Genomic DNA, 23,761 nt, shown 5'->3' with positions numbered 1-23,761 from the left:
TCTTATGTTATGAGACGGAAGGGTACACGTTTCTTTATTCTTTCTTGTGGTAGCCCAAGACAGAAACCTTCTTGTACTCTACAATAACCAGAATGCTAGAGTCCTTAATGACGAGAGGGGCTTGAATTCAATCAAATCGGCTAGATTTGATACAAACTGAGCTCTAAATTATCAAATTTCTTAAATTGGCAAGAACCCTAATCTTAACCATAGCCTACGAGACATGCAAGAGAGAATGCTTACATTTGAATCCAATATCAACATAAAGTCTACACTTTTCTTGTCGCGTTTCAGGATACCATAACACCGACGACTAGACCGTGTAAAAGGGGCAGCAACAAAGGCGTCCGTGGGAGAGGGGGTGACCATGGAGTAGAATGAATGGACTGTGTGGGGCAATCCAAAAATGCGTCTCCGACCGAACTAGTAACTTACATTTGCCTCGGGCCGTCTTCTCTTTTTGCCACGTCAAAAAACTGTCAGTGTCTTTTGTCAATATTATACTTTGCGTTCCGTGCAAAATGACACCCAAATGTGTTGTGATGTTTCTTTTTTTGTTAAACTAACGGTGCCTGTATTGTGATGGTTTTATGAATTTAAGTCGGCGGATCGAACGACCAGGAAAGCGTCGCGCCGGAAGACGCCTCGCGAAATGCTCGCTCAATATAATTTTATTTCCCCGAAATAAAATTTCCTTTATCCTTTCCGGCCAGCGCCGGCCACAGGCCACAGCTCCTCCCACCGTCACCATGGCCGCCACCGCCACCGCCACGTCCCTAGGCCTCGCACTCCACCGCCGAGACCACGACCCTAGATCCAACCGCCGCCCCGTCCCGTCCTCGTCCCTGGCCTCTACCTCCGCCTTCCGCAGCCGCAGGGCCAAGTGCAGCTGCAGGGTTGTGCCGCCACCGTCCGCCGCCGCCGGTGATCTGGAAGGTGAGGTCCGTGCGCCGTGGCTACGCCGCTCTATTTCCATTTCTTTGGGCGCTGTACAAGGAAACGGGCTGCTCCCTCCCTTGCTTTCCCTTCAGTTTACATGCGAAACTGACATTGCTGGTCCGACTGAAACTATCACACTGAGTCAGCTGCGTGCCATGGACGTCAAGGGATGCTTACTAGGTGGCCAGTGATTCTGGTTGAGTTTATGAGAAATAAGCTTTCGAACTGTCAGATTTACTCCTCGTATTGTGAGTCTTTGTCTGAAACAGACAACTCGTTCATGGATCTAGGGACCAAGAGTAGTAGAATAATATTGTTACAGTTCACAGTTACTCAGTTAGTACAAATGTCTAATGTCAAAGCAAGACAACAAAGCGGCGAGCCAACCTGGTTAAGCGCGTCCTGCTTAAGCAGTATGAGGTCACAGATGCCAGTCGCCACTTTGGCGGTTCGGGGTTGCCGGTGGCCCAGGCGGATGGGCACTTCTTTTGTTCAATTGCTGCCTGTCAGCTTGTTGGGCAGATGGACTTATTAAGAGTGGGCTGGTGGTGATTGCCTACTGAGTTTTTGGAGGGCCAATGGTGGAGGGAGTAGGCTAGCGGGCTGTAATGTGAAATCCATATATATTTAAGAAACTCTGATGCAATTGTCAGCATACGGCATACATGTGTATTGTGTCTACTTGATTGCTGTTTCTTGCCTATTATGATAGCTGTACACTAGGGCCATGCTCGCATGTTGCTGCGGGCGTATCTACAATTAAGTAACCAAGTATGTCTATGAATAGCCCTAGTAATTTCTTGCCTCATGTATTCTCTTTAGCATGCATGTCTTTAATAGTTCAAACATGATTTGTTTCTGAAAAGAGGTTTTACTGTATTTTCTCAATGGTGCATGAAGCTTTCTTCTAACACTTCAAAACATAATTTTCAATGAGCAGTTGAGTACCAGTCTCAAGCAACTCCTCCAGGTTACCAAAAGAGAATTAAATTCTTGGGGCAGATTTTGATGTTATTCAGGCGTAACCTTGACATATCTTATGTTGATGTGATATCGGGAGCATTGCACGCTATGTAAGACAAGATGCAGACGAGAACCTTCCAGAATCGTTCAGTATATATTTCGTTTAAACATTTAGCAACTTCAGTTAATACACGTGCCTCAATACCTAAATTGTCCATCGAGTTTTGATTTACTGCACAGATCTGGGCCGAACACAGTACACAGTCAGTCTTTATATGCATGACACATCTTCTACTTCTATATATATGCATGAAGCTTTTTTACTTGTATATATAAATGAAATGTTGTTTTCAAAGGACAGAACATTTCCGTTCAACATAGCCTTTCAGGCACCAAACTTCCAATTCTTTAGCAACAGTTCTTACATTCATTGTTTGCACCACATACAATGCATAAGTGCAGTAAATAGGAAATATATTAATTAATTTACCGACTGTAATTCTAGGGGTGACGTGGCTTAATTAGGTTGCTGGAGTAGGAGTCATTTTTAGAATAAAGAGAGGTCTGTACACCCATGTCATATGCTCCATCCTGGGTGAGCTCCATGTGAAAAAGTAGAGAGATAACCTAGAGTTCTTATGTTATGATTACCTGGGCTTGTAGTTATACCTGACACTTTTATGCTAGTTGTCAAGAGAGTAAGCATATTACTTAAGCAAAGTTTATGGCACATTCATCTTCTGTTATTGTAGGAAATGAAGTATTGGCAGAAGGACATACGCTGAAGCAGTCACTTAGCAACGAAATGCTGCCTTCATCAAGCACAAAAGCTACTTCCTCCATGGCTGACCACGTTTCTCTTAGCAGTCTCCACCACCACCCCAACAGCCAATCTTCCTGTTTCGCTACCTCAAAACCAAACCATGACAACACCCATAAATACAACCAGTCCCCCCAAATTCCTAGACGATCTCTCGTCATGCTCCCTGCCTCCTCTCTTCTCCTCTCCGCTTCCTCCTCCTTTGCCATAGACGATACAAAGGCTCCATCCCCCTCCACAATTGACACCACCATCACCGACCGCATATTCATGGACTTTAGCATCTGTCCAAGCTTCTTTAGCAATGACCGCACGTTAGGAGCTGAACTTGCTTCATGCCCTGATTCTGAGCCTCTTGGACGTGTAGTCTTTGGTCTCTATGGTCGGCTACTCCCGATCACTACTACCAACTTCAAAACTACCTGCACTGCTTCAGCATATCGAGGCACACTTGTCCACAAGGTGCTTCAAGGTCAGTTCTTTGCTGCTGGCCGACAAGGTTCTCGGCGTGATAAGGGTGTGGTCCAACCTCCCTCGAAGCTTGTGAGAAATGTTGAGACAGTTGATCCTAAAGCGTATCAACTAAGACATGCAAGGCCTGGCACCCTATCCTTGTGTCTTGAGCAGAATGACGATGACGATAGCATCAAGCTCAGTCCCAATTATCACAATGTTGAATTCCTGGTGACCACAGGGCCAGGGCCCTGTCCAGATCTTGATGGCCAGAACATTGTCTTTGGAACTGTATTAGAAGGTGAGTACTTCTCTCAGAATTATTTGTATTAGATGGTTATCACAGATTTCATGTTGAATGTCTTGCAAGAATTTGATACCGTCCCTTCAATTTTTCAATAACATGCAGTTTGTGAACCGGCTATGTTATGTGGAATTTGACTAATGACTGTTCTACTAATGATAGGGTTGGTAAGACTAAGAGCAAAATGTAGCCTTGCAAGAGTAGGATATCTAAACATGAACCTTCCGGTTATATAGTTACAAGCTTTATTTACATCCCATCTGTACATGTCATAGATTATTCATAAAAGCATCCATGCCATCAATCAATGAATCAGTGTCTACCCTAGTTCTTCCCAACAGCAAACCATACCATCCTCATCTTTGCTGCATACTGCTTAGCTTATCCTGTGATTTAATAGTTAATTTTGTTATCTAGCATGAGCCCATCAGTGTTTTCTGTCGGTTTGGCATTGCAAGGGCCTGCAACAGGGTGATGCACTAGGAAAAAAGGCGCACAATTAGGGAGGTCTTGGCCGACCGTCGTTGGATGTCAGACATCCCTCTGGTAGTATGTCCAGGTTAGGTGAATGGTGGCCGGGGTGGTGCTTTCCACCTCACCAGATGTCCTCCAGTGGCGGTGGACACCGAGCAGTCAGTACTCATCCAAGGCCTTGTATGACACCCTCTTTTATGGGTCGGTCGGTTCGAGCTCTTGAAAGTTGAACTGGAAGTCTTCCCTCCCCCGCGCTAATTCGTGTGGCTCGGCTGTCAGGACTCAGGACCACTGAGAGACTGTAGAGACATGGCCTGCAGCCTGCACCTACCTGACGTGCTATGTGACCAGTCGGACAAGACGGCGGGTCATCTCACATGTTGCTCCTTCTGGGTCACGATGTGACACGAGGTGCTCTCCTCGATCTGACCGACAGCGCGTCCCCCGCTGCAGGGCGCGGGCACTATTTTGTGTACTGGGGGCAACTCACATGCCATTCCATCCAGACTGCTGCTAGAAAGGGCGTGTCCTCCGTCGTCATGTTTGTGGCATGGTGTATCTGGAAGCATCATAACGCGATCAGATCATCTTCGACAATGCTCAGCTCAGTTAGCTGGTCTCCTAGATACTATCAAGTCGGAAAGCTAGGTAAGGGCCGGGGGGGGGGGGGGGGGGGGGTCTTGTGGCATTGCTACCAGCAGGGCGGTGCGTAAAGTTTAGTGCCGTTGTGTTGTAATTTCGGGTGTCGCTCATCTTTGGACTTGTACAAACTCTTCTTTCTATCAATACATCGAGACACAAGGCTTCTGTGTTTTCTCGAAACAAAATAACACAACTGATTACATTGCCCAAAAATAATCTGATTTTGGTTGGCTAAATGAAGACATCTCTTTTTATTCAAATACTTTTGAAGACATATCTAGTTCTATAGTATTCTTAAACTTACTGCCTCCGGTCCACAAACCCCATCCCAGCCAACTCCCATGTTCCCTGCAGTTATGCAAGTGCAATGTTGCCTGCTTGCTTGAATCTTTTCTTCACCGCTCAAAGTGTGAGTTAATTTACTTTCAGGTGTTTTTATTTCTACAGTTACTTATAACTTCTGAAGTGCTGAAGAGACTGTTTCGGAGACAGTTCATATCTCTTATCTGCTAGTAATAGTATATGCTTACATCGAAAATCCTACTCTGAGCTCAGGCTCAGCTGCTTACATGGCATATTCACAGCAAAGGCACATATTTGTTTTCTTAAAAATATCTGACAATTAAGTTGGTTGGTGTATGTTACCTATTACATGCAATTGTCAATCTTTTCCCTTACTGGACATGCATTCTTTGCAATTTTGTAGAACTTCTGAAATGCTCCACCATTTCGAGTACCCCCTACAATATTATATGCTCTTTTATGAACTGCCTGGTCCTTCTTATTATTAGTGACAGTAGAAAAATGGAAGCAACTTGTCTGTTGGGAAGAGAATGATGTATTAAATAATTGGTCCAACCAAGTTTATTTACCCTTTGTTCTGATGTTGGCTTCATTGATCATGTAGGAATGGACGTTATCACCAGCATTGCAACCATCCCTACCTATAAACCAGGTGAAAGGATCCAATTATTCAACGATTTTGCACAACTGATTGGTGATGAAAGAGCTCAATCTGCTAGAGCCATGTGGGATCGCCCACAGAAAACCGTGTATATCAGCGGTTGCGGGGAGCTGAAAGTGACCAAGCCATCTCTTTCCCCTCCTAGCTTGCCATGATAAGTACTGTATATATGCCTTTCTTTTTGTGTAATTACTGATTACACCATACAGCTGTGTGTGTGTGTGTGTACATATATATCAGATATGACTTCCATTAACAATGACCTGTGGGTTCTTCAGCGCAAAAATTTGTGGGAACAACCCCCAATTGTTTCGGGTAAATTTAATTCTGCACTTCTTTTTTTGCATGTGCTATCTGTGTGACTAATTGCACCAGTTCTCATTTCGGTGGCATTCCTTTTCTGGCTGTGTAATTTTTTTGTTCTGCAGCATTCATGAATGAGAAACTTCTTTTCTCCTTTGTAAATCTGCTGTTGTGTCGTTAGGAAAACTAGTTTCTGTATGTCATAGCGTGGACATGACTTGCAATCTTATTTGATTCGTCTATGCTTGTAGGGTGTCTCGCATCAATGTAGGTAAATAGAACCCTGGCTGCTTCATTCTCGACGCAGAACCTAGGACCCTAACTAAAATTTAGTCAACAACAATCTTAAGCTTATTAGTGGTTGTCTAGAACCCTACACTTGAAAGAGTAACAAGCTGCATACAAATTTGCAACTAAGGCAAACAGGGTGAACATGGACGCTTCACGATGTTTCTCTTGCAACTAAGGCTTTGAACAATAAAGATTCAAGCCTAGGAAGGTCTCGGTTATGTCTCCATGAGGCTCCGTGAAGTGCAAACCAACCTATTACAAAATGTACAAAATGTCTCCTCTTTTTTGGTGATTCCTAACAACATTGATTAAAGCTTCGCAAAAGATATTGAATAAGTGTGCAACACTTGTAAAAACACATGGTGTACTCTCTATCGTGCAAATTTATGCATTATTACAAATTTTCTTTCGAATGCAAATGCACAGTCATTTGGGTATGTGAGAAACTCTCTACATCATAGAATATGTGGGAGGGCATAGTGTGTATATGAATGTAGATATGCTCTCTAATGCGCAAAAAACAATGGACACAACACATATGTTAATGACCTCAAAAGATGCAGTAAATCAGAAGTGCAAAGTAGCTTACAATTCACGTTATACATGAGACATAAGAGTTTACAAGTTAGAAGAATGAAATGAAGCAACAACACTTGTAACTCAACAACATAAACATGAAACCAACTCTCCCCCTGGAAAGACTCATTTTCTAAGAGCGCAAAGCTAGTCTACAACTACCATGTCTCCCCCTTTGGCATCAAGACATCAAAAAGGGAGAATAGTAATGTCTAACTAAACTAAGCTTGATTGGTAGATAGACTTGAAGTGGCCTTGGAGGTAGTGTCGGTGTCGACAGTCAGGGAGGGAGTCCGAAAGAAAGTCATGGCTTTGGTCTCCATGACAATAGAAGATGTGCTGGATCTATCGATGTTGGCGGTTTCGATGTGGTCAATGAAGAAGATGTAACCGTTGGAGGAGGTGATGGAGACTGGTGAGCTCTAGGAGCCAACTCATAGTCATCATCATCAGTGGAGTGTGTAAAATTTTTGTATTCAATCCATGTCTTGATGGCTTTCACATCCATGGTAATGGATTGTACTTGAACGTCCATTGAGTGAAATTTGTCGAGGGGAAGTGGAATTACCCAATTTTCCATACCCCGCGTGTCGAGTTTAGGCCTCCCAAATCCAGGATGAAACAACAAAAGGGGACCACGCCCGGTGCATCGACTTCTACAAATGTGCCACCCGTGACTTTATTACCCGACGGGCGTCAAGGCTGTGAGCAATCCGGAGCGAACATGAAGACTTATGAACCAATCGACTAAGGAATCAATAAGTAGGCCACCACCCAATGGAGCAAGGACATCTTCGATCGGAGGCCACTAGATTAGATACAACCATCTAGATCGTCCACTCCCAACTCGCCGAGGTCACCCCGAATTCGACAAATACCTCTTGATCGCTCTTGATTGCCATCATCGTTGGCTGATGCTGAGGTTTGTTGCAACTATTGATCGCTCTTTTTTGCTTTTGCAATAATTTGGTTGTGTGCATACTTGATGTCTTGACTAGCTCTTAATATTATATTGGTGGACATCAGGTGTAATTGGTGTCGTATTTATATTAATATATTTGCTTTATAAAAAATTGTAACCCTCATAAGTTTTGGAGGAAACTGAGAACTAAAAGTAATTTGACAAGTAACAATGCAACAAGCTGCCATGTTGGGGTTCATAAAGTACAAGGTCCAGCGACTATTGCACAGAATCTAGACGTGATCTAGACATGCCTTCATAAAACGTATCTAGGTTCTACAGAACAGCGCCTTTTCAAGCTCTTGCCCAACCACAATTTACATCCTTAGAAGTTTACTATCTTAGTTAGGGCGAAACACTGAAACCGCATTAAAAGGAAACATCATTTCATAACTTGACCAACATCATATCATAATTCTATGCAACGTTTCATAGCATTTCATAATAACTGAACTTAGCTGTTTCACACACACAAATCAAGGATGGCTACAACTCGGTACTCTAATAAAGATAACCTAATAAGAAGCTATAAACTGATCTAGACCAGCTTCTTTCAATTATTATTGTTGGAGCACATTGATAATATGAACGTATCTCCCTTTGCGGCTTCTCAAATTCTTTGAAAAGATGCAAAATCCAACAGGGAGAAGACAGCAAGAGCAGCTTATCCATTCAGACAGACACCTGCTTCATCAAAATTCAGGCCTCCACCCCATTTCTTCAGCAGCATAACCAGCACAAATAGTACCTCTTATCAGTTATGGCAATCCAGCTACATACACCGATGAGGCGCCTTCAACAGTTGCTGACTCCTTTTAGATAGTTATAAAGCTGCTCACTTTGGTTACCGACATATACCATATATACTCTTCATCCTACTATTATCTCAGGTAGTTTCAACATGCTTTGGCTGCAGCAGCTGTGCGTTCTAGTCCTGCAACACCGGCGGACAACTCCGGTGCGACCAACCGGCCAGCTTGAACAAACATTTTTACCTTTGCTTTCGCAGGTTTTGCTGCTCGCGGTACCGTGACAGCCCCCCCTGCTGCAATCTGTCTTAGCTGGGACCTGATCCTTGACCTTCAGGTGATGCCCACACGCTTCCTCTTTGTGTTCTGTGCTGCATTGAATTTCCTGCTCACGGTGATCAGGGGATTGACCCTCGATCCATATCGATAGCTCTGGAACTGAATCAGCTGCACCCTGCTCATGCTTATGGTCGTGGCAGGAATGCGTATCTGCAACATGGACTGTTTTCTCTTCATCACAGCAGTGATGCTCATGGTTCTGGTCATGGTCATGGCAAGCATGCTCAGTGGCACAAAGCAAGCTGGTTGGTTCTTCACAGTGCTTGTGACCATGGCAATCATGCTCATCGGCAGAATGTGAACTATTGGGTTCTTGGTGGTGGCTATGTTCGTGGTCATGGCAATCATGCTTGTTTGCAGCAGGGTGAGGGTTGCAGATGTTGTGGGTATGGCCATGTCCATGGGCAACATCCTTGCTTGTGACCATCTGGCTGCTCGGCTCTTTGCAGTGGCTATGAACATGACCATGATCATGGCAGCCATGCTTGTCTACGGAATGCAGGTTGCTCGGCTCTTTGTGGTGGTCATGCTCATGGTGATGATCATGGCAAGAATGCTTACCTGCAGACGAATCCACGCAACCGCCTGTTGATACATTCTCATGGTGATGACCATCTGAGCAGTGGTGGGTAGTTCGGTGCCCATGCTTCTTTGAGTGAGAAGAAGCACAGCATTTCTTCGCCACCTTTCCACTGCCTTTCTCTCTCAGTAGCAGCATGCTGTACATGATCACCAACAAGCATGTACCAACATCAGCAAGGACTGCTGCCCAAATAAGCGGATGACCGGCAAATGCAAGTGCAACAATTGCAAGCTTCGTGGTCACCGAGAAGACAATGTTCACAACGATGGTCCGGTGAGTCCTCCTGGCCAGCTTGATAGCCTTTGGGATCCTGCGGATGTCATTCGACATCAGAGTAATGTGACTCGTCTCCATTGCGACGGCTGAACCGGACACGCCCATGGAAACTCCAACATCAGCCTTGGCCAGTGCTGGGGCATCATTCATGCCATCGCCAATCATCAGTGTAGGGCCATCTCTTGCCTTCAGTTCATCAACAATTCTCACTTTGTCTTCTGGTAGAAGTTCAGCATGAACCTCAGCTAGAATGTTACCCAGCTGCCACAGAAGGAAAAGAAACAGAAAAATTAGAAGGTGTTGGATTTGTATCCACTAGAGAAATGAAAACACAAAACAATAAGATCCACCTATATATTCTCCATAAAAAATAAATCATTACCTGGTTCTGTGCATGTGTGGCAGCAGCAGTACTATCGCCAGTAAGCATCACTGACTTGATGCCCAGTGATCTCAACTCCTTGATGGCCTCGGCTGATCCAGTTCGGCATGAATCCGAGAGGCTGAATACCCCAATCAATTCCTTGTTGCAGGCCACGTATCCGATGGTAACTCCTTTCATGTGTTCTACTATGTCTGGAACTAGAACAAAAAATGTTGCACATGATCAGTTAACAGCTCAAGATTTCACCAGAATTTTTTGATTAAACAAAAAGGAAGAATGAAGCAAAATATCCTGTAAAAATGACTAATTTAATGTTAAGTTAATAATGCTCATTTCAGTAACTTCATGCATGGGTAGGTTTGTCTCTTATTAAACAGTAAGTTCAATGGTAAATAGCAAAAGAATGTTGTCAACATTGAATATGTAAATGCTGAGTTCACATTTCACCAACCTATTTGACACGATGCCCTTGCCAAGATCCTTTTGTTCCCAACATATACGCCCTCTCCACCAATTTCACCGTAAATCCCCTCACCAGGATACATTTGAAATTCAGCAACATTTTCTGATTTTGGCTCCACGGAGTTTGATTGAGCATAACCAACAAGAGCAGCTGCCATTGGGTGGCTCGACCTGCTCTCGATGCTTGAAACCCTGTAACAGTCATGATGAAATTAAAATACCACAATAAGATCGAAGAACATAATGTCGGCGAGAACTTTGAGCATTCTGATATGGAAGCCGCACTCACCAGTATAGAAGTTGTTGCTTCGAAACACGCTCACCAACTGTCTGAAACTCCTCCACAGAGAACTCCCCTCTAGTAATTGTACCAGTCTTGTCAAAGGCAGCAACTTTGATACTGGCCAAGGACTCAAGGACATCCCCTCCTTTGATGAGGAGCCCCGTCCTCGCGGCCCTCAGTAGTGCGCAGAAGGTTGCCACGGGTGTCGACAGCACCAGAGCACATGGACAGGCACTCACCAGGAGAACTAGGGCCAGTTCAAACCAGTGTTTCAGGTTGCGTGCTTTGAGACACACAGGGATCACTGCCACTGCTGCAGACATGAAAATAACAGCTGCGAGGTACAACCAAAAATAACAGTTAGTAAAACCATCCAATCCCAAACATTGCCAGTGACTGAATTTTCGCTACAGGCATAGTCTCCTGTATCTGGATTACCAGGTGTGTAGTACTTGGCGCAAGTGTCGATCAGCCTCTGCGTACTGGATCGGTTGTTTTGGGCTTCTTCAACCAGCCTTGCCATTTTGGCCACCGCAGAGTTGTCAGCCATAGCAGTTGTCCTCACAGCAATGTAACCTGACAGATCATCAATATAGAATCAGTGGATGATCAGCGATCAGAGGTGCATTTTAGGCATCGCAGCAAATGCCGATTCCAGTGGCAATGTAGTATGGTATTACCATCTATGTTGAGTGTGCCAGCCCAGACCTGGGAGTCTGCCTGCTTGGACACCGGGAAGGACTCTCCCGTGAGGGTGCTCTCGTCGACCTCACTCCGACCATCGACAACAACACCGTCGATCGGGACGATTTCCCCTGCCTTGACAGCTATTACTGTATTGATCTTCACATCCTGAGTAGCAACTACTTGTCCAGTCTCTGCTAAGACAGCATTTTGTGGTGCCATGCTCATTAGTGACGACATCCCAGCAGTGGCCTACATGTCAAAAGAGTATTTAATCAGATTTTTCAGGGACAAATTAGCACAAAAAGAAAAACTGTTGCCCATGTAGACATATTTAATGTTTACTGCTGCTTTTTGAGAAGACATCACTTTTAGTAGTTGCCTTCAGCTCATCTTCTTTCCAAAAAATTATTGGAGTGGATTTCCCTAATCATGTTTTACACCTAGATATGAGTGTATATGCATGTTTGAGTCCACTAGATATAAAGTTCATCAGTCTCTTGGCTGAGAATTGACAGGCAATGTATGCTAAAAAGGCGATACAATCAGTGAAATGGGCCTGACTCTACTCCAACCTACTACCCCTAGAATGGCAGACCAAAATATGTTCACAAGATTCCTCAAAAAGAGAAATGTTCACATGTCCATCAGTGGGGCTAGTGCACATCAATATCAACATGTCTTGTTATGCCGCATCAGTATGAATATGTGCTCCTAACCGTGCCACGTCGTCGAAAAAATTAGTTCCCTTCCCTGGTAAGTGGGATCATGAGAGGACCTCACAACTCTGATCTCTTAGGTGAAAGAAATTTTTGGACAACAGACCTTGCCGCACGCCCTGGTTTCGAGCCATTCGGCTATGGTGAAGAGGAAGACGATGAACCCAGCCTCGGAGTAGTCCTTGAGAGCTATGGCCCCAGCAACTGCAAAGAAAGCAGGTAAAAGAAGTGAGCCCTTGGCTATTCAATTGCCACCATCCATCTCCTGCCAAAATTGCCACAATTTATGGGATGGCAGAGCATCTAATAAAAAGGAAATGGCTGTAAATACGTGACGACGACGAGATAGCGTTCCTCCTAGACGAGTAGATTGCGCCAACAAGTCAGTGCCAACAGGTATATAGTTTTTTTTACAGAAAGTGGTGATTGTATATACACACAGACAGCAAATTTCCTAGATGCAACTTTCCTTTTATATTACCACTGCAAATAGTGACCCTGACACCTACTCTCATAATGGAGTCTCCATCAAAAGATCCGAGATGCTGACACATTTTTATCTGCTGATCTGAACAGAAATTTTGTTTTCTAGCATAGCATTGGAACAAATAAATACATAAATAAATAACATGTCCAAAGTTCCTAGGCTGATCCATTGATGAATCCGAGCAATCTTGACAGCACAAAAACCAGAACTCAAGAAAGACCGGATTCCAGCAAAGTGATGCTCTATTCTAAATGGAATCCGATACCCTATCTGAGATGCGACAACGCCACATGGAGAGGAAAGGAAGCAGATTTCTGTCCATTTGGCATAAACCTTAGCATCACAGCAACCTATCGCTTTGGTGCAGTTCAAAGTGGGGGGTCCCTACGGGAACAGCACCAAGGGGCAAGCTTCAGCAAGTGAGACATAAGCTTTTAGTACTCTAGTATCTTTCCAGAGCCTGTTTTCCCACTAGCTAAGCACCCACCATGAATACTGGTCCAAGGAGCCAAGGAAGCAACCTGCCTTGACCCCAGTTTCCTGGGTGGCTCTTTTTCCAGCAATGCGAACACCTAGCAACATCATCAGTAGTTCCAATGATTCAGTCTGGTTTTTGCACGGTTTTCCGCTAACTACCCGGGCAACTCTCTTCAGCTTAATTAATCGACGAGGCAAAGCTTTTGCCTCTGTTTCATTTTTTCTCCCTTGAGTGCTAGTGGGTGTTGAGCGTATACGAAGCGACAGAAGATGGCGACGGGAATTTTGTTTTAGAACAAGGCCCTGATTGGCGTGGAGCGGTGGAGGTGGACTTATAAAAGTACTCAGGTCTTCCTTTCTTTTGAATTTTTGATGTGGTTACTAGTTCAAAGCGTTTTTTTTACTCAGATGTTTAAACAAAATCTTACCAGAATTGGTAAAGATTCCTCTGCCAAACTAGCAGATTCTGCACGAGTTAAATACATCGCGTTTCGGGCACCACAACCTAGTTTAAACCTTATGCTCTGCAACTAGCTAGGCAAATTATTATTTTAGAAAATGGATGAGCTATATTTTTCTCCAACTAGGCTATGTGGAGATTCATGAATTTAGGGGGGGGGGGGGGGGGCTAAAGATTCATACACCATATGCTGTGCGCGCGTGCAGGCTACAGATCACATGGAATGGCATCCTGAGTTTACACAAAGTGGTGATTATTATATACAGACAGACAGCAAAATTCTTAGATAAAACATTCCTTTTAAATTATTATTACTACAAATAGAATCTCAGACACCGGTTCTCATAACTAAGTCTCCGTGAAAAGATTCGAGACGCTGACACAATTTTTACCTGCTCATCTGAACAGAAAGTTTGTTTTCTAGCATAGTGGTTGGGAAAAGACAAACTCTGCTCAAGCTCCTACCTTGGCCATCCCATGAAACTGAGCAATCTTGACAGCAAAAAAACAAGAACCCTAGAAACACCGACTCGATTCGAGCAACGTGTCGCTTGTTCAAAGTGGAATCCGATGCCCCTATCTGAGATGCGACATCGCCACATGGGGAGGAAGGGAAGCGGATTTCTGTCCATTTACCATAAACATTGGCGAGTAACTTTTCCAGAGCATGTTTCGGTTCTGCTCTCCCACTAGCTGGTTAAGCACCCGCCATGCGGGCCGGTACAGGGAAGCAACCTGCCATGACCCCAGGCTTGGTTCTGCTCTCTCACTAGTTAAACTTTTAAGTGGATTTTTTCAAGCTCTGCTCTCCCACCATGCACGCTGGTGCAAAGAAGCAACCTGTCTTGACCCCGGTTTCCTGGGCGGCTATTATTTTTGGCAGATTTGGCACCACTGCTGACAACAACACCATCAATTTTTCCAATGATTCAGGTCTGGGGTTGAATATGTTTTATATTACTCTGCCAGAATTGGTAAAGATTCCTCTGCCTAACTAGAGTCGGCACGAGTCAATCACCGCACCTTATGCTGTGCATCTAGCAGTGTAATTTTTAGTTATTTTTAATTCCTCTGCACCTAGCACCTGATCGCACACTACGAATGTATGTAGACATGAAAAACATGGTGTGTGCATGCGTGTGGAAAGAAGCTTCCGATCACAACACGGACCGTCAACATCAGAACAGCTCAGAAGGTGGCGGGTGCTGTGCTGGGCGTACCTGCGATGAGCATGAGTATGTTGACGTCCATGGTGCGTCGCCGGAGCGCGGCGACGCTCCGGAGAATGATGGGAGGCAGCCCGGCGGCCGCCCCCGCCACGGCGAACCACTTGAGCGGCCGCCAGAAGTGCTCGAAGAGCGAGACGACGAGCAGGACCCCGCAGACGAGCACGTAGGGGCTCGGCCATTTGTTGGTCACCTTGCTCTGCCCGGCGCCGCCGTACGCCCTCACCGACGCCTCCAGCCTCGCCCCGTTCAGCGCCCTCACTGCAGAAATGGAGAAACAAAATAAATTATACAGTTCAGAGCTTGCAGTTTCACAGAAAATTCCGTACTACAATAATCAGAAAATTTTGTGAGCGAAAACAGAATTGACAAAGGAAATAAAAGTTGTATCAAAACAGAGGCCGGGGAGAAAAGAACTAGTAGTGGATTTGCGTGATCCTCACGTGGTTCGATATATTCTTCCGTGGCGGCAGCTGCAAGTAAACAAAGTTGGGAGCATGACTTGTTTTTTAAAGCCCAAACCCCGTACCCCGGAGCTCCGGCGACGGCGAGGTCGGCTCACGCCGGCGAGTTTTATAGGAGTAATACGGAAGCATCCAGGGCCGTCGTCATCGGAATTTATGGGGACGGCAGGCAGCACGTTGCTACCACCAGAAAGAAAGGCCGGGGCGGTTTCTATCCAATTGCAACGGCGGGCGACGCCGGTCTGTGGTTCTGGTCTAGTCCAAGGTGCAGCGACTCCAGTCCCACGTCGAGTCAAAAAAATCCAATTGAAAACTACGGATTACAGGGGACTTGTACAGCGAAAGCTGGCTGTTTTCACCTGAAAACACGGAGCAACGGACAGGGGAAAATTCACCGCCACCTGCCTCGACGGCGGCGTTAACGAGGAGCGCGGAGGTGCGAGGATTGAAGAAGACATGGCCTTGATGACCCGGTCACGGGGGCCGGCCGGGACGGCGGAGGGATCTCGGGGAAAAGCGGGAGGGGGGGTGGGTGCATACCGATCTGGGCCTGGGAGATGGCGGCGGCGTCGTGGAGGACGATGACGGTACGGGAGGGGACGACGACGGTGACCTTGTGCACGCCGGCGAGCGGCTCGAGGAGCTTCTCCACCAGCGGCACCTCCGACGGGCAGCAGATGCCCAGCACGTCGAAGTAGCTCTTCTCCAGCTTTCCCGCCGCCGCCGGCGCCGGTGCCGCCATCGTTCTCTCTCTCTCTGTTCACTCGTTGGCTCCCGACTTGTTTGGGCGGCTCACCTGCCTCCCTCCCTCTGCCTGCGCGAAACACGTTGGCAAGAAGAGTTAGCGGGGCGGAGCAATCTTGGCGTGCCGGCTAAACCCGGCCTGCGGTGTTGGTGGCCAGCGGTGGTAGGTTCAGGGGGGGGGGGGGGGGGGGGGGGGGGGCAGTAATAGAAATTTCGGCCCTGGATTCCGCAGGCCCGCCATTAACCGGCCAGCCCACCACCTACCTCGCGAGTCGCGGCGGCGGGAAGCGCGGAGCGGAAGAGGAAGGACGAGGAGGAGGACGATGGAGTGGCAGGGAAGGGGGGCTGGTATATTATATAACGCGGAGGGGAGAAGAGCAGAGCAGAGGGACAGCGACGTGGACGGGTGGATGGAGGATGACGGAGGGGGCACTGGGATGGAGGATGACGGAGGGGGAAGCACGAGCAGTGCCGATGCCGATCCCACCCAGGAGTCCAAGACGGATTGGAGAGGGAGAGGCGTGATGAACTGCCGTGCGTGATCCCGGCCGGAAAGGCGAGAGGGAGGGCTTGTGGGGGAAGGTGGTTGGGTACAGCGCCGGAGCGATTAACCGCCTCCCCCTCCCCCTCCCCCTCCCCCGTCTGAGGGGAAGGAAACGCAAACCTCCCTTCCCCCGAGGTTACATCAACTGCCTCCTTTGGTTCCCGTCTGGGCCACGCCTGGTTAAGCCTGGGACACGGTGGACAGGGCCTGGAATAGACCCGTACCGGTACAGCCAACATGTGCTTTTCAAAGGATGCATATGAAGTTGATGCGCACCGTAGGGATCTCAAAATCTGGAGCAAAGCCTTTTTTTAGCGATGCAAAAAACTTCAGTTTCATATGGCGGCGGAGATGGTCTTACGGCCAGAGGTAGCACAGGAAAACCGAAGGCTCTCCGACGCGGAGTTTAATCTTAGGAAGCTTCTCAAGCTTCGGCTCCTGGGCCTCGCGGCAGTAGAGCGTGCCCGCAAGCGCCAAGTGTCCCGCCTCACCTGGCTACGGCTGGGAGATGCGGGCACAAAGTTTTTCCATGCCAAGGTGAGAGCGAGAAGGCGAAAAAACTTCATCCACACTCTGCAAGCGGGATCGGAGATAGCAACGGCGCATGAGCATAAGGAAGACGCCATATACCAGCACTTCAATGATCATTTAGGGGCTACGGCCGATCGTCAGTTGGGCATCAACTGGAATAGTTTAGAGATGTCGTCGGTCCACGGTAGAGGCCTCGACAACCCTTTCACCGAGGAGGAAGTATGGGAGGCGATAAAGGCATCATCGTCGGAAAAGGCACCGGGACCAGACGGCTTCTCGGGGATCTTCTTCAAAACCTGTTGGCCTACCATCAAAGAGGACGTGATGGCAGTCTTCAGTAGTTTCTACCACCTGGCCGGGGGCGACTTCGGCAAGCTTAACATAGCCATGGTGGTCCTGCTGCCAAAGAAAGAGGGTGCCACAAAGGTGCAAGATTCCTGGCCAATTAGCCTGATACACTCGATAGCTAAGATAGTCGCCAAGGTGCTATCACGACAACTTTCAAGGGTGATTAGCACAGTCATCTCGCCGGCTCAGTCTGCTTTCTTGAGCTCCAAGTCAACACATGATAGCTTCTTGTACGTGCAAAATGCAGTCCGATCGCTGCAACGTAAAAAGAACCCCGCGCTGATGTTTAAACTAGACATCGCTAGAGCCTTTGACAACGTATCTTGGGAATACTTGCTCAAACTACTTCAACAACTAGGTTTCCCGACGCGATGGCGAGGCTGGATGGCACTACTTCTCAACACCGCATCATCCTCCGTCATGCTTAATTGTACTGTTGGACGCCAGATTAGGCATAGAAGAGGGCTACAGCAGGGGGATCCACTATCGCCCCTCCTCTTCATCATGGCCATCGACACTCTGCACCGGCCGTTACAAAAATCAACTGAACTTCACATGCTTGCACCATTGCCGGGTAGAAATCTCAAGCTTCGAGTTAGTCTATATGCGGACGACGCGGTCATCTTTGCCAACCCCGACAGGGAAGAGATCGACGCCCTGTTGGAAATCCTTCGGGATTTTGGGCACGCCACGGGCCTTCAGGTAAACCCGGCTAAGTCAACCGTCTCTGCCATCCGCTGCGACGAGATCAACCTCCATGACGTCCTAGCTAACTTCGGTGGACAGACGGTGGGCTTCCCGGTGAAGCACCTAGGCCTATCATTAACTCTATCTAGACTGCGCCTGGTGCACATCCAGTTCATCCTCGATAGAATTAGGTCCAGGCTGGCAGGATGGAAGGGCAAGCTAATGAACATCGTAGGCAGACGGGTTCTTGTTCGCAGCGTGCTAACCGCATTGCCAACTTTCGCCCTTTCAGTGCTGCGAGCGCCGAAAAAAATTCTTAGACGAAACAGACAAAGCTAGACGGCGCTTCCTTTGGGCCCAGGAGGAGCAGATTTCTGGAGGAAGATGCAAAGTCAGCTGGCCTGTTATATGCTCACCAGTCGACAACGGAGGCCTCGGTATACTAGAGCTGCAACGCTTCTGCAGAGCACTTAGACTTCGGTGGCTATGGCTGTCCTGGACTAGTCCAGACATGCCATGGATCGGCATGCAGCTGCCATGCGACGACGGCGATAGAGCTCTCTTTAGTGCCTCTACGATAGTCACATTAGGAGATGGGGCGACGACATCTTTCTGGAATTGCTTTTGGACGGGAGCGGGAAACCTCAAAACCGAATTCCCAATGCTTCACAAACACTCAAGGAGAAAGAACCGATCCGTAAGAGAGGCACTACAAAATGAGACCTGGATAGTAGACCTCGCCCATGGAGACACAACACATGTGTGGGCTGAGGCAATCAGGCTGCACAGATGGCTACAAACCAGAGAGTTACACCTCTAGGAAAACACAAGGGACACCATCAGATGGACACATGAGGCCTCAGGAGTATACTCTGCCAGTTCAACATATAAGGCTCAGTTCCAGGGCTTCACAAAATCAGCATTTAGGAAGCTCATTTGAGCTACTTGGGCGCCAGCTAGATTAAAAATCTTCACCTGGCTGCTCCTGAGAAACAGGCTTTGGTGCAATGACCGTCTGCAAAGAAGAGGATGGCCAAACGGATACTTCTGCCAACTATGCCTCCGAAACCTGGAATCGGCAGCACATTTGTTTTGGCAATGCCCGATGGTGATGGCAGTATGGACGCATTCGGCGGCACGCAGGGGCTGTGCTTCGCTTCACCCAACCGCATGGAATGACATGGCCAAGTTAAAAGACATCATAGTACAAATGATTGGCAAGGCCAGACCGGAGCACAGGAAGGGCATCAGGACAATGATAGTAATCATCACATCTGAGATTTGAAAGAAGCGAAACGAATGCACTTTTAGAAGAAAGACCTCGGGTGTCAATAACATAAACAACTCAATCACAACAACCCTCGAGTTCTGAAGGCAGGCAGGAGCGGTCTTTCTAGAGCACCCCTTTGGGGAATCAACGGGAGAAATTACGTAGGTTGGGGCACCGTCCTTTTTTTTTTATCCTTGATCCTTTGGATCGAAGCCACTTTGTTATAGCCCGCCTATCTACCAGCTTTGATTAATATATGCCAGCCAACTGCTGGATCTTTAAATAAAAAAAAAGCCTGTCCTTTTCGTACAGAACTATAGAAGATGCAGTATCTCCTCGTCCTCCTCCCCATATAAGGACCCTTTAAAGTATTTTTTACAATATCACAATAAATAAATTTTTTAGAAGATCCTAAAAATAAAATGTATCATTTAGAATATCATTTTGGTATCTAAAAGGAAGTATGTTTTTGGTCCCTCGACTTCATCAAAAGTCGATAACCGGTCCCTCAACAATTTTCGGGCAACAGTTCACCCTTGGTATTTCGGAATCGGACACGATTCGTCCAAAACCAAATATAATTTTACTGAACTTGAGGGACCAAACACATAATAGTTTTCCTAAAAAACTGTACTTTGAAGTGTTTTGAGATATTTAGGCAAAAACAAAAACCTACCCTTTTAAACCGCGGCATTATTTTCAACTTCAAAATTCTGTGCTACTTTTTTGGTAGAGTATTTTTTTTAATTTTTTAGAAAATCATCGCAGCATCTATTTATTTAGGGAGTATGCAAGCCCTAAAATACAATCAGGTGGGATATCATCCGACACCACAGTTGACTCACAGCTAACTCCTAGCCGTGGTAATACGTGCGCAGCACCATTAACAGTTGTCCTAGCCCCGGCAACCCTGCAGTCGAGACGCGAGTTTCAGAAGCTCCTTCACTTCCCCGAGCTTGACAGGTTCGTCCCCAAGCTATTCAACATGCAAACCACGCCCTTGCAGTCCGTCTCGACGCGTATCTTTTGGAATCCCTTCTCGGTGGCGAGCTTGTTGACAGCCCACAGCCCGACGGCACGCAATCAGTTCAGCAAACTGTGGGCTCGAGGCCGTGGGGAAGAAGAAAGAAGCTGCACCTCTGAATGCTCCGGCGGCATCTCTGCAAACTACTCCGCCTCCACCTCGATTTCCAGCACCATTACTCTGGATCGGAATCCGAAGAAATGCAAAACGCGTATCATTAGCTAAATACCAGCAAAAAAAAAAGCCTGCATTGCAATGGGAGAAAAAAAAATCATACTCTCCTGATACAGTAACCATTATTCAACACCGCTAAGTCTTCTTTTTAACATATAACATTCCATCTGTGTTGCCGCTTATCCTGATGAGGACATGACTATCTTTGATATTATCAAAATCATTGCATATGCGTATTTATTTGAGGTGATTTCTAATAAAACTCATGTAATAATTTATTTACGTTATCTGAAACAAAAATACTTCACCTGTTTTTATTTTATGCCTAAATGCAGAATAGTCGAACACTTGTAAGAATCACATGTGATGACAAGTGAAGAGGAAATGGTTGAATGATATTCAAGAGGTCCTCTCATGTCAAAAGAAATAATTAGTTGATGTTTAAGAAGTTCTCTCACGTCACTTTTAGCCCAAGAGAAGATTATCAAGAAAATATATAAAGCATGTCTAAAACGGCCATTAAATGGTGGTATAGAAAGATTAACCTCATGATGTGCATTTGTATCTCTCTGCACCTCTCGTAACAGTTGTTGTGGTGGCACGTCTCCCATGATCGAAGAAGCCCATGAACTGACAACTCTGGATCCTGTCATGACTAGTAGAAACAAGAAACAAAAATCCAAGAATATTGTTTCTATTGACTACGAGGATGTGGTGGTAAAACGCTCACAGTAAAGCAAATATCAATGTCTTACAAATTCTTACCATGCAGCAGGCGGTGACCGGCAACGGACGTTGTCAATATCTCCGAAGATTGAGTAAAGCGATTAGCAGGTAAACGAATGTATATACGATGTAGAAATATGTGGAGCTAGGAAGGCTTAATGTATGGTAGCAAAAGATTACCAATAATCAATTCAGATATGTAATGTTGAATAAACGCTCAACGACGGTACTGTGCTGGTCCTAGGCTAGACCGTACTAGAGACGCGAGCCTAGAACACTAATGGAGTCACGTCAAAGCACAAACAGCAGCAATGGATGATATGAAGTAGCTCTGGATAGGAAGATATAAGTGAAGATCACAATGACAGTAAAGATAATGATGATAAATGACTCCAAGCAGGATAAACCAAAACTATCTGTAGAACTTCCCTCTTGAAATATTATGTGAAATTTCTGATATTTTTTCTCAAGAATGGTACTGACTCAAGCTTTTGAATGCAAAAAAGAATCACTCAATTCCGAGATCGTATGAGGACTCAAAAAATTCCAAAACGGACCTAAAAAAATTGTCAAACTGTGTTCCTGACGTCCGGAGGGCAAAGGGTCCTATTTAGAAGCTGACTTGAAGGTGACAATAATGAACTAGCTTGATCAACTACTCAGATGCGGCTCGTCGACAGCTCGAATTTGAGTACTCGCGGAGCCAAAACGGACATTGTATGAGGAAGATACACCTGTTTTACTGAACAGTGCACAAAAGAGATTTCAATGCGAATTCACATATGGGATTGACTCTAGATAGATCCGAAATTTGTATTTTTTTCTCTCCTCTCTTTTTTTCTCACTTTTTTCTTTTTTTCTCTCTCTATTTTTCTCTCACTTTTGTTTCTCTTTTTTTTGCTCTCATTTTTTTTCTCTTCTCTCGAACAACCAATTAAGATGCAGATTGGATCAACCACATATGCGAATGACCTCAAGTATGATAATGACAATGAACAATTAAAGCACGTGATGAATATTGATGGATGATGGTGGGCGACAACAGAAGGGATGACGGCGGCGTGGTGGTGGTATATGGCAGCAGCTATGAGGATGGTGCGGCGACGGCGTGACAACTTGTGAACAGAACTCGAAACTCTAAAAGACTAGACGCTAAGACCAACAACTTGCCACGATGATGCAACCGATAATTCAACTATGCAAGCATTAAAAATAAAATTGCAAAGGCTCAGACTGGCTTGGACAAAGGATGACTACATCTAATATTTTTTCTGGTTTTTTCTATGGGTAATAGGTAAGAAAAATAAATCTAGTCTAGGGATAACTGGAAATTCTCACCGAGCAATCTGAAAATTGATACCACTTGATGGAGTGGATACCACTTGATATATCATTTGATAGAGGCGAGGGTGTCCTGATCTTTCGGTGAGATGATAACTATCGATTTGGTGGAGACGACTTTGACGATCCGACTATAAACGTGCACGACGTTGCACCTTAGCAATCGCTAAACCAAATCCAAGAGGTTATTGACCACGCCGGAGCACGGTTAACCTGACCACGAAGGTCTATTCCTGCAAGCAATCAAAGAACAAGCAAGAATATGATATTGCAATCTGAATATTGCGAATATATATGAAGTATTGATAAGGGTGGGTATTCGAAAGCGGTCTTAGTCTGGTCGTTGGACACAAACGAAGTACACGAAGTTGCGATGGCTAACTTTTAACTAAACAAATCCCAACCAAAAAGCTACTAGGTTGATCTACTTATATAGGAACAAGGGGTGACGGTCAAGGAGGTGGGAGGATATTCCAAGATAGACTAAAACTAACCCTAGGTCGTACAAGGCCTATGGGCCCAAGTGGAGGTGGCGCAACACCTTTGGACTTGTTGTTTGACTCGGATTCTGGTGCAACGTCATTTTGTTTGGTAGATATCTCCACGCTCCGGACGAATTTGAAGGTCATTCCAAGTAGGCCTGAAATCCAATAAAATCTACTTTGCAGCCCAAAAAGAATCATGCAATTCGGAGTCCGGATGAAAAAGTTGAAGTCGTTTTGGTACAGGTATGTCTGTGCAGTCCGAATCTGAGTTCAGAACGTGAAAGACTTGGACTCTATCTTTTCTTGGGCTAAAAGTGACGTGAGAGAACTTCTTGAACATCAACTAATTATTTCCTTTGACATGATAGGACCTCTTGAATAGCATCCAACCATTTCACCTTCCCTTGTCATCACACGTGATTCATACACGTGTTCGGCCATTCTGTATTTAGGCATAAAATAAAAATAGGTGAAGTATTTTTGTTCTAGATAATATAAATAAATTATTGCATGAGTTTTATCCGAAATCATCTCAAATAAATACGCATATGCAATGATTGTGATAATATCAAAGGTAGTCATGTCCTCATCATCCTCCCGTTT

At 45.8% G+C, this 23,761-nt stretch overlaps 2 protein-coding genes across 4 annotated transcripts; one reads left to right on the top strand and one right to left on the bottom strand.

Moving 5' to 3' along the window:
• The first annotated feature begins 671 nt into the window (after window positions 1-671).
• LOC123409351 (peptidyl-prolyl cis-trans isomerase CYP28, chloroplastic) lies at window positions 672-5,879 on the top strand. Of its 2 annotated transcripts, XM_045102281.1 has the most exons (4): window positions 868-936; window positions 1,880-2,012; window positions 2,655-3,476; window positions 5,503-5,879. In XM_045102281.1, exons 3-4 carry the CDS (start codon window positions 2,708-2,710, stop codon window positions 5,712-5,714), a joined length of 981 nt encoding a protein of 326 aa, XP_044958216.1. In that variant the 5' UTR covers window positions 868-936; window positions 1,880-2,012; window positions 2,655-2,707; the 3' UTR covers window positions 5,715-5,879. The 2 variants fall into 2 exon arrangements, with proteins under 2 accessions (XP_044958214.1, XP_044958216.1); XM_045102279.1 differs by lacking the exon at window positions 1,880-2,012 and having other exon boundaries at window positions 672-936.
• Window positions 5,880-8,059: 2,180 nt separating this feature from the next.
• LOC123413332 (cadmium/zinc-transporting ATPase HMA2-like) lies at window positions 8,060-16,648 on the bottom strand. Of its 2 annotated transcripts, XM_045106273.1 has the most exons (10): window positions 16,293-16,648; window positions 15,825-16,098; window positions 14,815-15,081; window positions 12,277-12,374; window positions 11,448-11,703; window positions 11,206-11,343; window positions 10,774-11,101; window positions 10,474-10,676; window positions 10,020-10,219; window positions 8,060-9,898 (listed from the first exon to the last, which is right to left on the bottom strand). In XM_045106273.1, the coding sequence occupies exons 2-10, from the start codon at window positions 16,024-16,026 to the stop codon at window positions 8,561-8,563; spliced, it is 3,030 nt and encodes a 1,009-aa protein (XP_044962208.1). In that variant the 5' UTR covers window positions 16,027-16,098; window positions 16,293-16,648; the 3' UTR covers window positions 8,060-8,560. The 2 variants fall into 2 exon arrangements, with proteins under 2 accessions (XP_044962208.1, XP_044962209.1); XM_045106274.1 differs by lacking the exons at window positions 15,825-16,098; window positions 16,293-16,648 and adding an exon at window positions 15,264-15,370.
• Between the last annotated feature and the right edge of the window lie 7,113 nt (window positions 16,649-23,761).

This window comes from Hordeum vulgare, chromosome 7H, assembly GCF_904849725.1.
Source record: "Hordeum vulgare subsp. vulgare chromosome 7H, MorexV3_pseudomolecules_assembly, whole genome shotgun sequence".
Taxonomy (NCBI): domain Eukaryota; kingdom Viridiplantae; phylum Streptophyta; class Magnoliopsida; order Poales; family Poaceae; genus Hordeum; species Hordeum vulgare.
This window is presented reverse-complemented; position numbering and strand designations above follow the sequence as displayed.